The sequence below is a fragment of the Ambystoma mexicanum genome, chromosome 1q, assembly GCF_040938575.1.
Source record: "Ambystoma mexicanum isolate Mex_15411 chromosome 1q, UKY_AmexF1_1, whole genome shotgun sequence".
NCBI classification, from domain to species: Eukaryota; Metazoa; Chordata; class Amphibia; order Caudata; family Ambystomatidae; genus Ambystoma; species Ambystoma mexicanum.
In genome coordinates, this window is record NC_090922.1 from 846,191,511 (window position 1) to 846,205,218 (window position 13,708).

Sequence of the window (13,708 nt, forward strand, 5' to 3'; positions counted from 1 at the left end):
TGGGTGAAGATCTGGGCAAAATCTGAGGCAGTGAGTTCCCACTGCTTGCAGCAGACCCTCACAGGATGCTAGGGCAATGCATGATGTGAAGTGTTTCGTGAGATGCATTTCATTAGAATACAGTGGATATTTGTGGAGATTAAATAAATCAATGCTTATTCAACATTACAGGTTTGGTGGTAGCCTTGCCGGTAAAACCGGCAGGCTGCCTCCCAACTTGCGAAAAATTCAGGCGCCCGCGATTGGGCAATTACTGGGTCATTACGGAACTGCCGGACCCGGTAATTTCCCATTCGTGAGCGCCGGAATGAAATGCTCCCCATTCCCATGGTCTGCTCACAGGTGCCAGTACGCCCGCCAGGTCAGACCCACAAGCAGAACTCATAGTTTGCCGGTCCAGTAACAATGGTACTGGCAAGCTTACCGGTACCGTTGTTACTGGACCAGCAAACTTTAATGAAGTCCAACGTGTTGGTATACAGAGGCCTGCTAACTCTTCAAATTGAAAAAGGTTGTCGGATTCATTAAAACTCTTTGCCAGGTAAACTCTTTTATTGTTACTGAAATGGAAAGAGGGTAGAAACAGAAGGCCGGCCTGCCCATTCGCAGGACTTTCCCCTTTTTAAGGCCTCCCCGCTCTATTTTGAACTGATGTTTTGGTTTCCAAGAGTTCATTCAGCTCGTTTGGTCTCCCTTCCTCCGACGCTAGATAAAAGCTAGGGTTAGGGGACGAGCTGAGTTGTGATGGCAGCATGAAAACTAGAGGTGCACCAAGAGGTTTGGGGGACCTTAGGAGGAGTACCAGTGCCTAAGGACAAAGGTTCCAATGACCTCAGATCTCTCACCCCACGAGGGAAGCCGGGTCAGAGCAAGCCTCAACAGTGAGCCAACAAGAGGTCTCCTGCGGGCAGAGATAAAGTGTGGTCAACCTTTGGCACTGCACCCAATGTACTCTGCAGGGAACATGTTGGCACTGGAAATACAAAGCATTTACTAGAAACATAACGGTCATTCATAACTTATACAACGCACATAAGCATGGGGGCAAGTTATGTTATAATTCACACTATAGATGAAAGGGAGTTCCTGGCTTATCTCAGTGTATCCCTACAGTGCATCAGGGACATCAATTGCCCAAAAGGCCAGTGGTGGAGGAAGTGACATCACACACCGATGACATTACAGGAAGTGTATTCATTTACCTTTGAACCCGATGAAAACACGTGTAATAACAGAACATGATATTTAACCCGATGCCATCACCTTAAGTGAGTGACTGGTCTAAAAAAAAATAAAAAAAAATAAAAAAAAACATACATGAGCTTACATTTCATAAACAACTAAACCTATACTAAAGCAAACAAAATAACTGTTTTAGATACCAACCACATTTTAACTAGGGTGCTTCCTTGATATGCCATAGAGCATGTTATGGCAGGGGTAGACCAGCAGAACCAGCATAGGCCTGGGCTCTGCCATGCATACGCCACTAGAGCCTCAAATAGCCCTTCACTGCCAACTCATACCAACAATACCTGCCCATGTCCTGTCTAGTAATCAATTGCCAAGTAAATCCACACATTCCCCGGTTCTGCCATAGTAGAGTATGCCAAATGTAGCCTCTATTTGAGGATATTGCCATCTCATGTCGGCTATAGCCTTATAATCTAGGCACGGTTAAATATGTAAGTTACAGCTTTCTATATCCAGTTGCTTCTTTCATATGCCAAGAGCATCCTCAAATGTCCCGTGATGCCACCCAATGTCAGGTAATGCCTCATACGCCATGTTTACATTAAAGTCAGAGGAACAGCCAGCTGACACGAGACCTTGCACGCTGTATTAAGGAACAAAGAGCCCTTCATTTCTTTTTTCACAACGTAAGTTCTTTCATCACAATCCCATTTTCAATGTTTTTGTTATAGGGAGCCCGAGGTGGTGGGTAGATATCATGGGGCAGCAGCTGCTATCCCTGGTGACCCCCAAATGACGTCTAGTGTGTAATTCTCTGCCTTTAGTTTAGTTTATTTGCTTGTATAGCGCACCTAACCCAAGGGTATCTAGGCTTTGTTACTTACATATACAACAACTTGTTACATGATGGTACAGAAATTACAGGAACACGTAGAAATCTCATACATGGACAGCAGGCAACAGTGAAATACAATGAAGGCAGTGGAGTTAGATTACAGGTTAGCAAAGTGACTTTGGAGAATAATGTACAACTGTATACAGAGTTCTATACAGACATGGGCCAGGGATAAGAACACCAAGAGAGTCTCCTAGAGTTACACATCTTGGAATAGGTTATTTGAATGAGGTGTGAACATAGATATATTGTGTACACAAGAGTCAATAGCGGCAGCAAGTCTTAGCTCAACTAGGAGAAGAGCCAAGATTTTACCTCATTTCTGAAGGACAGGAAGGAGGTTCGATTCTTAAAACAAGGGGCAAGGCGTTCCCCTACCGCACTATGCCAGAGTCCCAGGCCTAATTGCTTTGCATGGAAGATGGGGCTCGGTGGCTGGTTAAGTGCAAAGGAGCTTACAAAAGGACTTCAAATGAAGGGGCTGCATCTTAGTGCCAAACACGCGTGGACCGAGAATGCCAGGCGGTGAACGGGAATTACAAACCCTTGCCACGTAGCTTGCACTATACAATGCACGTACCAATGCAGGCAACGCCACGCCTTTTGCGAGGGTGAACACCAGGGCTTTACATGAAGTTCCCGGACGCATATACTAGTTGTGCTTTTGCTTTGTAGTGCATACCTAGGAGCACCGTCGTGTGCAAAGTGAGAGAACGAAAATGTGAAAAACAAAAAGGGATCACACGCGGCAGTTTCTATAATAAGTTGAGAAAGTGTTGGTGTAACAAACTCCTCGAAACAGCTTCAACAGAGTGGCTGATTTTGCGGCTATTTTGGTTTTGCCGAACTTGGCGTATCTTATCCGGTGAGCTCCAATGCTGGGGAAATGGTTACTCATTATGCAGCCCTCCAGATGTTTTGGACTTCAACTCCCATGATCTGGGCCGAGGGGGGGGGCACAGAAATACTTAACCATTTTGTTCCTTGGTGTCTGAAGCAGGGCAGAAGCTCATTACAATGCAAGGCCCAGGAAGACTCACCCAAAAGTCACTGCATATACAAGAGAGAGCAGTATTTGTGTGTACTTCACCCAGGTGTCTCCCAGAGATAAAGTTTAAGCACTTCAAGGTCTGGAAGATCACTGAAGCACCGGTAAATCTCAATCTGTGGCTTATACCGCACAGATTTCCCATAGTGTTATGTCAATGGCTGTCTTTTGGGCACGGAAACTCAAAACTCAGTGTGGACTTTCAGTTGCACACATTGTGACAGTGCATATCACTAACAGCCACCACAGAGGATAACATATGCTGGCCAGAGCATTTCATTTACAATCAATAGACAAGTAAAGGGTCATATCTGCCCATGGTAAAGGGAGGTTGGACAGAGGACAAATCCAAATTAGGCTTTGAAAATTAAACGAAACCGAAGGTCGCCGATCTAAATTTGCCACAATGTGTTTACACAACAAGGAAAACTTGTGATTGGGAGTTTCAGGGAAGCACGATCTGACTGGGCGTTTAGGAGGGAGGCCAAGTAATTGGGAGCTGGCTGCTTGAGATGGGAACATTCTGTGAGCCGTTGTCAACAGCTTGCACCAAACCATTAACCAAACCCCTCGTTGCTATGCGAGTGGGCATCCAGGAGGCCCATCTGATTTGCCAGCCTGTGAATTCATATTGGAAACAAGTGTCTGATGTGAGACAGAGACTCAATGAACGGGGGCCAGGCAATTACAGCCCATTCCGCTAAGCACGAGCGGCGCGTTCCAGTGTCACTGCATTCAGCGAATGACGCACCAGCCAGGAGCGCAGTGTCCGGGGTGATCCATTAGTCCCGCTATAATTGTTCCTTAATGAGACCCCACCACAAATGGTGGACAATTAGAGAACCAACAAACCAGCAAAGAACAAGTAGGCTAACAAGGTCTACGAATACAGATGGAGGGAACCACCCATTCAGCTCGCCGGGGTCATTTCCGTTCTGTCTTTCCAATGAAAATGGTTCCGATTTTAAAGAGTAGATCATTGAAAGTGGTGAACGGGGCATCTTCCACAGATATGACAATGCAGCTCACCCTGCTGAGACCGAACAGACCAGCAAAGGCAAAGGGGAGGGGAAGGGGAGGCGAGGGGAGGGGCTTGCATCCATCAGACTGCACAATAGCACGGATTCCAGGCAATGGGCGCAGACAGAGAAACGGTCCCAATGCCTGCATGATGCCTGCTCCACTGCAACTGTGGGAAAAGAGGAAAAGCTCTTCCCCACACTATGAAAAGGACTAACTGCTTAGAATTTAGAACACTAAGATATCATCATAACCTGCGCTTTAAGAAGGATGAGAAATCCTACCTAAGCTCAGCTTAGGGTTCTCACAAGTCGATAACATATGACACCTTTGAATTATTATCTGCACACCCTGTATGTCACAACTTACTCACCTGCTGAACTATGCTACCCATTGTACTGGACCTATATGATTGTAACCTCATGCTACAAGTTCTGAATGTGACCAATCTCTTAAGCAAAAAACACCTAGATGCCTTTGGGTTATGTGCGCTATATAAATGCCAAAACAAATAATTAATAAATAAATCAAAGCGTCTGCCGCTGCCTAACAAGGGTAAGAAACTAAGAAAACATGATAAGAGATTTGGCTGATGCAACTGACGGAGGCAGAGGAATTTATGTAAGATGGCTGGTAAATAAAGGGAGAGAAAAAATCTATTCACACAACTCTTGCAACGCTCTGGTTTGCTCAATCAGGAAGCAGAATTCCGGGCACTTCCCGATGGTTGTTGTTAGGAATTTCCCTTCTTGTTCCAGAAGGCCAACCAAAACGATCCGCCTGTGCCACGCTGTGCTCTTGTGGTGCTTCGCTTCCATTCCTTTCCCAACCGGACCTCCCCGGCTACCTGCCGCCGTCGTCCACCTGCTACCCCTCATTCAGCAAGCCTCATCGTCCACTCATGTCACGATTTTCAACCCTTGACCAGCTGCGCAATGGCACAGACTTCCCTCTTCTTCAGTACGTGGGCTGCGGCAACACACACTCTCACGGCCTCGTCTGTGCTCATCGCTGCACCCCATGACTATGCAGTACTACACACCAGTCCACAGCCTTTACCTTTCATTTTGTAATGAAAAACGAAGTGTAACCCAGCATCCAGCATTTCACAATTGGTCACTAATAGGAAAAAGTACTCTACCAGTCTATATAACTAAGAGGGGTTTCCCTGCCTCACCCAAAATTAAGGATATCATCAGAATGTCCATCAAAAGTAAATAGTCCACTGTCCTATGTCCCAAACACTTCAAAAGAAACCTATAACTAGATTGTACCCTGCTTCTAGCAGAATGACACCCTCCTTCGGGATGTTTCAGGCAGTACATATATGGTTGGGGAATAGCAGTCTTCTCTAGCCGTCACTAGGCTTTAATCTGTTCTTCCCCATGATCGGGGAAGAGGTCTTTCTCTCTCCACTTATTTTACACTTGAATTGACACTTTTTTCGGTTCTCTTTCAAAGCATTATTTTAATGGCATCACAAGTCCCCTTGCTCATATAGGTCCTGCCGACAAGCAGGACAGTGGTTTTGAATAAAGTATCCCACTGTGGCCCCAGCGTAGAAAGTCACCCTAGGCATCAGGGACTGGAATTTTCCCCAGTGCTTTCCCTTGACACAGCAATGCCATGTGGCCGCTCTCCTTCAGCCAGCCCTAGTGTAAAGCTATGGTCCTTATTTTCCTCACGTTATGATGCAGGTTTCAACCTTTCAGGCGAGGTATATTGGTCACTCTTATGAACACTGATGAAGTACAACTAAAAATGTTGAACCTGCAAACAATACTACACCAAATGTGTATATTGTGGTCACCCTTATGCCTATACCAGCTTGTATTCTGCTTTTTATTTTTTGCACTTGTCAGAGATGGCACCAAGCATTCACAAAGTAGTTTAATTATACTTTTCAATAACTGCTCTGGGAAGGTTGAAACTAATAGAAGCCCAACAGCTCTCTTGACCGCCCCGTGAGCTCTCTCCGCCCTAGCCCAGGCGCCCCAAGCCCTCAATAGATCCCCCACGTGTGCTAAAGAATAGTAACTCCTACTGTCTAGGTCTTTTCTAATGTAGGAGGGAACCCCAATGACCGTGGCCTTCTCTGTTCGTATGCTTCAAGGAATTTCTAAATGATGCTCCCCCCTTCGGTAAGAAGACGGATTTTAGGAGAGTGAGGAGCGTAGCGAGAGAGGAAGGTGAAGCGTTTGGGAGAGAAGCACATGCAAGTAGAGAAGAGGGAATGGTTGGGGAGAGATGGAGTGAAAGAGAGAGAGAGAGGGGTGAGCCGGAAGCCTTTGGCAGGAGAAGTGCAGATATAGCTATAAAGGTAGAAACATTTCCCCAGATGCCCTAAGGCATTCTTAGATAGGTCTGCACACATGTGCATGCTTACACAGCACAATAGAAAAACCTTTAAATAAAAGGAAATATTTCTGTGCATTCTTTATGGACTTCACCTTAGTTCCAGCCCTATAGTAACCCCACTCAGAAGCAGTGGTATATTGAAGCAGGGCCACAGTGCACGGACCAACATATGGTGTGGTGACAAATGTCTCATCACACCCTAAACCTTCATGTGAAATTTTGCTATGGGCATTAAAGAATATTCCTGGCTTGCTATTAAGTTTACTTTGTTGGTTGTTTAGTGTGCTCAATTTCAGGACCCCAAAATAATAATTTCAAGCAGAATGAAAGTAATAACACTATCGGATTAAAGAATGAGACCCTAGTGTGGCCCTCATGACTCCCACCCAACCTGCAAACCGAAGGCAGAGGAACGAGAGATATACATCACTCCTGGGCCATTCATGGCCATCAGTGATGTATAGCAGATGTGAGAAATGTTATTTGCTCAGACAGCCAGGCTGACAATATGGAAGAGATACAGTTGTCATCAATCAAACAAGTTGACAGACTATAACCTCGAAAAGCTCATAACGTCACTACAGACATCATGATATAGATGCGTTAGACATGAAGCATATAGGCATCCAAGCACAAAGCTACACAAACACTTTTAGTTTATTGCAGATAGACACAAAACAAATGCTTTTGAGTCATAGTAGTTAGAGGATCGGCACACCTACACCAGTAACTCTTAAGCTACGCGGAAACAGCGAGATGCCAAGAATATGTACAATTACCTTGTACATGCTCAATTGTGACTAACATGTACGGCCAAACGAACAAAGATGGAGGTCATAGGTGCATTGAAGTGAATGGAGAAGCAAGGCGAATCTCAGAATACAGGGGAAGGCAGACAGCCCGATTCAGTTAAAGGCAGATAGACAGAGTTTCCAATGCAGACACTGTGCGCATCCTCGCCTAAGGACGAGCAGCGTTGGGAAATTACCAGTTTACCAGGGTGATAAGACACCTGCAAGGACTATAGCCTAGAATCTTCATAATTACAAGCAGGAGAACTCAATTTCGTGGTCCCTACACTCGTGACCTGGAAGACTGGGACAGTGCCTATTCATTCGAGACAGATGGAGGAAAGTGCTGTTCCCATCGAACCAGAAGTGGAAAGATACAATTGCTACACATGTTCAAAGTTAGATGTATGCTCTCAGGGCTTAGGCGATCAGAGATGGCAACATATTGGGAACATACTGCACCTTCGTGATCGTTCCCATTGCTTTGAATAGTTTCACTCGGCCTAGTAGCTGTCCAGGATCCCAAGTCTGGGAAGACATGTCTTGTCCAATCCTTAGCTACCTTTCACATTAAGGAACACTATGTTGCAGTGGCCAATGATTTATCTGCTAACCTGCAACTTTGTATTTGTTACATTTAGAGGTGGTCCTAGGAAGAGCCACCAGATATGGCTACCCAATGGTTATACTAACCCCTATGCGTTACATATATAATGATCCTAAACTGACCAATTCCCTTTCCTGATAGGTCTTGGGGGATGCAACTTGTTTTTGTGACATCATTTAGGGTTAAAACGATATGACACACATTGGGAGGATGAGAGCTCGTGGAACGCAATGCTGTTCTAGTGTGATCCTTGTCATGTTGATTGATAATAAAGACAGTAAACTTTGCCCTATGGTTCAGTCTTCCGTTCTTGCGGCAGGGATTTTGTTAGGGACCAGGCGCCCTCTTGCTGGTAATCGTGCTAGCTTCTAAGGGAGCCCCTGCTGCTCCCTTACAGTGTGGTGAATGGTAGAGTGCGTGCTATGGAGTAGTTGTCCATTGAGCTTTGGGGCAAGGACAATTCATCTTTTGGTGTACACACTGCTTTCGTAGGACTACTTCAAAATCACACAATCATTACTTTAGGACACACATAACAAGCCCAGGAAAATATAGTCTGATGTGTAGAGTTTTAATGATGCACACTTAAACACAACACCAGCGCCTGAGAGGAGTTCAATGCTACACAATTTGTAGACAACAAATCAACACAAGGACATAAAGGAAATACAGCACAATATCAAATAATGTGCAGGCTCCGGCCCAGAACCACGACCAAAGGGAAACAACATCACATCAAGCAATACGACACTGCCAATCCAACACCACACCATAAAGAGAAAAACACACTAACAAACAATTGAGCAGGCTTCATCCAGATGCTTGGGGAGAGCCATGTTAGGTGGTGTAACTTCCGCTTACCCGTATTCTTCGCATGGCAGCTACAATTTCGACTCTGCTGTTGGGACGCGGCACATCCAAGCTTCCAATGTACTACAAAAAAGGAAGATGAAAGTAATAAGTCATCCAAATGCAATCAGCTGGTCATAAGATTGCATTCCGCATGACCACAGCAATACTCGTTATTTACCATGAATCACAGACTTTTGCTTGCCCCCAATAAAATAACAACTGGCATACCTGACCAACAATTGCACAAGGACAATGCTTGCTCATAACCCATCCGAAGCCCCCCTCCCCCAAAAACAGAACATCTTTCACCAATTGTCTTGCAGTTCGCATACTTGCCAACATTCTGTGACCAAAAAGATGTAGGATTTTTCAAGTTTCAAAAATGATGCTGACATCACAGGAACATACCAAACATGCATTTTTGGCACCACTGGAGCATTCTAAAATACACAACCCTTCAAACAACACAACATGCAAAGATGTACACATGTTTAACATGTATAATTCTGAATCGTCAGTTAACACCAAATACAATTACCTCACTTCACAGAAGATAATCACACAATGTTTGCCACTGCTCTGTAGCAGCTAGCCTGTGAGTACATACTTATTCCTGCGGTGCAAGTTGAATACTGAACGACAGACTTGATACCCTCCTCTGTCTGCTAGGAAGATGCTGTGTTATGATGGCACGCTCTGCCGCTTGTCTTCACTGATGGTTTTCCTGAAAGTCTGTCCCGGTAAGAGTGCAAGGCTGGGCCACTTGTCTTCCCTGGTGGTTCACCGAACGTCTGTCCTGGCAAGAGTGCAGGGCAGAGTTACGTAGCTGTCAGGTCAATGGATTGATCTGAACCCATCACTCAAAGTAATCACCTACCATCCTACTGCACAGTCAGACTAATGTGTTGCATGCTTTATCCTAAGCCCGGTCTCCTGCAGCCCGCCTTATAGTCACATAAATGACCTGCCACTGGAAAATGCAGTAGGATTTGTCACCCAAATCTGTAAGTTGTCGGCCTGCTTAAAAAGCAGTAGCCTACTGCCTAAATCAGTAGGGTTGGCAAGTATGAGTTCGTGGAATGGATTCTGGTTTTCAACCCCCGTGAACTCTAATGCATGAGGAATTTCCCACCAGGACAACTTTGGCATTTGTGCCACAGAATACACCCCTTCCTAAGGGCTCCCCAGCCTATGAGGTCACCAAGAGCCCCCCAGACAAGACTGGCTGGCAACCGCAGCAATGCAGTGAAAACACACATTGTGAAATGTGGTTTTCATGTCTGGATTGTAGCAATACTGAATATTACTCTCCTGGTAAATGGCTGCCTTTCTAACAACAGACTGCCACCATGGCACACTTTCCTAGTTGGGGGTCACAAGAGTGTGGTAAAGGACAGAAGATACGCAAATTAGGTATTTTTCCTATTCCTTTCTGCACTTTTCCTGAATCTCCCAAGGCAGCAGCCATTGCCTGCTCTCTGAAGCTGCCTCTCCATAGTGCTTCCGGGTGCATACTATGATGCAGGCCAACAGAGAGCAGTATGGAGCTCCCACAACTGTCAGACGGATGAGCCTTGCCAGAGCACGCTTAGACTTTGGGAGGGGGTGGTGGGGGAGGGGGGGAGGACTTGTTACTGCTGCCAGTGGTTGGGGCCTGAGTTATTGAGTAGCGTCGGCAGTCTAAATGGTATGTATGTTCAGCACACGCGAGCTCACAGGGAACCGGTCATCCCTAAAACAAACAGAGAAGCCGCCATGACATTATCACATGGCTCATGTTTGAAAGGAAGTCCAATTTTAGGATCCGTGGCAAGGACCACGCCTCCCTTTTGGACAGGAAGTGAGAGCCTAGTACGCCTACAATAAATTGCTAGAATCACGGAATTGCCTGGCTGATGGGGTACATACGGGCAGTGCTTGGCAGGGGAGTATCCAGCATTGCAAAAGTGGAAGTTTGGGGCGGGGGTCCTGCCACAAAAAAAGTCCTGCTCCTTTCCCCCCCAAATACAGAGCGCCCAAATCCATACGGTCTCATTGGCTTCCCCACACTGCCTACCCCCGCCCCAATATACTTTTTGCACATTAGCAGCAGATGTCATTTTACCACAACAAAAATGCAACTGCAGAATCATTACAGATGCAGGCATCTCATCTATTAGAGCTCTGTCCAGGCGCTCTGGGGAAAATCCATGCAAACCTCCTCATTTGCATGTGGATTCCACCAACAGAAGTGACTTCCCAGAAAAGGACTTTGCAAGGAGCATCATCAGTCTTTGATACTTGGAGGCACCATGGAAGTGGCTTTAGAAGAAGTTGCCATGAGTAAGCCAAGGCGCAAAATACCAACATTGCACTATTATATATGGAGCAACACTATAGTCATTGAGCTTTTTATTTTAATTAACAGCATGATATATTAACATAAGCTATGACGTGAATCACTTGCAGAGCTGCAGACAAGACCCGGTGCAATAAAATGATGTGCCCAGGATCACACACTTTGGTTAAATGGTGAAACTGGGATGTGGACAATGTATGAAATTTAACACATCTTCCTAGGTTTGGTTGATAAAGATATTTATTAAGGTTATGCTTTGCATTTCATGTGCTTAAACAATACTTAATTTATAGCAATGCCCAGGAAGCAAACCACATTACATTATGAACTAGCCTTTCCTAGTAAACTAACTATAAACTGTATACATTGTCATAGAAATATTTTGAGCAAGAAGAGTATGACTTTAGTTTTATTCTCCCCATCCTGCATGCAAAGTCACAAAAGCATCATGCAGATTAATGTGAGCCTAACAAATCCCCCTTGGGGTTTAAAGCCATAGTCATTATTTCATAAAGCATGCAACATTATGCACCCTCCTCACTCCTGCTCACTCCCTCCCATTCCCATTTCTAAAGGGACAAAACTCCCTGCTAATAGTGCCCCTTCGCCCTCCTATCAGTACCTAATGGCTCACAATTTAATGACACAGAGCAACTTCAGAGCCCCTCTGCTGGCCGGAGCCCCTTGGGACATTGTCCTGGCGGCGGCACACCTCTCCCATTCAAAAAGGGTAAGGTGTCCTACCTGGACAATGAGCGTGCTGAGCAAGAATTGATAAGTACACATTGTCCTGCCAGCGGGACACCTTTCCCGTTGGGCACCCTCATTGAGGTGCAGAGCAGAAGAGGTGTTCCAGTGACAAAAGTACCGGTGAGGCTCTCAAAAGAGACTCTGGGGGGGGGGGGGGGCAGCTTGCCCACCCTGCCCCTTCTACCCCGCTCTGTACGCCACTGGAGCTTGGCCATGGAAGCCAAACTGTAGATTTAACAAGTAACGTTTGCACTAAGAGAACCCAATAACATTTCTGTCAACCGCAATGATACAATATTAAGCAGGCTCAATCCTACGGATTGCCATATTTTGTGCGATTTATAGGACGGCCTTACTATTCTGGCAACGACCGTTGGATAAACTACTGGATAATGTAGTGCAATATTGCAGCCACAATTCACTGCTGCTCAGTAGAACTCACCCAGAAATGGTAAGTGAAGCCAATTGGAAGGAGCAGTTTATAATAATTAGGGCTCTCAGTTTTATGGTATTTATTTTTCTGCCACTTCCGTCTGTATTTATCCATATATTTGTTTTTGCCTATTATTCTGTATTTATCCATTTTATTTTTTTTTACATAAAAAGTTAATTAGCAACCAGTATTTTTCTGCATTTATTCTAATATATTTTTTTTTATTAAATCACACATGCAGCCATATAAGAAAGAAATGCTAGCTCAATTTTTTCCATAACAAACATTGGCACCTGTGGCTGCTGCTACCTTAATATATATGCCGTCAGCAATTTGAAGGACTTCAATGTTATTTTTATACAACTTTTACACTCTCCATGCTGCCAAATTGCAATGCGATTGGCCTGCGATGTACGTCATAGAGAAACAGACAAAGACCTGTTTTTCTGTTTTTTTTCAATTTTTATAAATAAATACAGACAGAAACCAGATTGATTTCGGTCTGTGTTTATGTGTAAAAACGGAAAACTGGAAGCCTTACTAATAACTACTACTGCCGCATAGATGACGGCACTGACCTGTTTTGATGTATGCAAAAAGCTACCTGATGTTTTTCGGGAACCCCCTCAGCCCTTCACAACCACACCTTACCCTGCTTCAGAGTAAAACGGGTCCTATTGGGGCAGAACCTCCAGCTAATACGACCCAGAAAGGGATAGAAGAAACTGACATGCTTACACATTACCATTCAGTAATACAGGGAAGAGACAACCAAAACTACATATACCGTGTTCATTAAGTGTTAGCATATATATTTGATTTGCCATAAGTTAAATATGACTTTCTATAATTGATGCAGCATAAGAACTTATACACCATCTTTAAAAAAAACAATTTAAAGATTATATTCTGATTTGCCAGCGTTCACAGTAAAGAGGTGTTCTGATTCACGCATGTGAACAGTTAAAAAAAAAAACCAGACCTCACCATCCAATAATCCAATCGCCAGTGCATTTGGCCAGTCATAGCTAGACCCTGGTTAGTTCATGCACTCAGGACCAGTCCTTAAGAAATGACAGAGGTCCGTGCACTATGCGTCAGGCCAAGCAAGTCAGCGGTCTACACTTGCCTGTTGTTCATGGCACCCACCAACTGTGCACCAGTCAGAAACATAGGACACAATTTGCCATCATACAATTCTAACAATGGTTTTACTGCACCTCCGCTTGCACATCACATTGTAGGTCAGCTTGTTTATTGGCAAAGGAAAATGTGTTGGTTTGTTACATTGGTCCATGGCCTGACAACCCCAATTAAACCTCTGGCTGAACTTTAATCCTAGATGTTTAAAGTGATCAGATACTCCTGGCTGTGCCATACCCAGCTATCACTTAGATTCTACTTTCCATCTCTCGCAGCAAA

General features: G+C 44.8%; 1 protein-coding gene across 4 annotated transcripts in view; it reads right to left on the bottom strand.

The window, feature by feature from the left end:
- The window catches only part of NOS1AP (nitric oxide synthase 1 adaptor protein), a 1,516,567-nt gene that overhangs the window by 1,243,211 nt on the left and 259,648 nt on the right, over positions 1–13,708 (bottom strand). For all 4 annotated transcript variants that reach the window (XM_069641481.1, XM_069641480.1, XM_069641483.1 and 1 more), the window contains exon 2: positions 8,775–8,846. In XM_069641481.1, the coding sequence (XP_069497582.1) occupies positions 8,775–8,846 (72 nt within the window). The remainder of the gene's footprint in view (positions 1–8,774; positions 8,847–13,708) is intronic.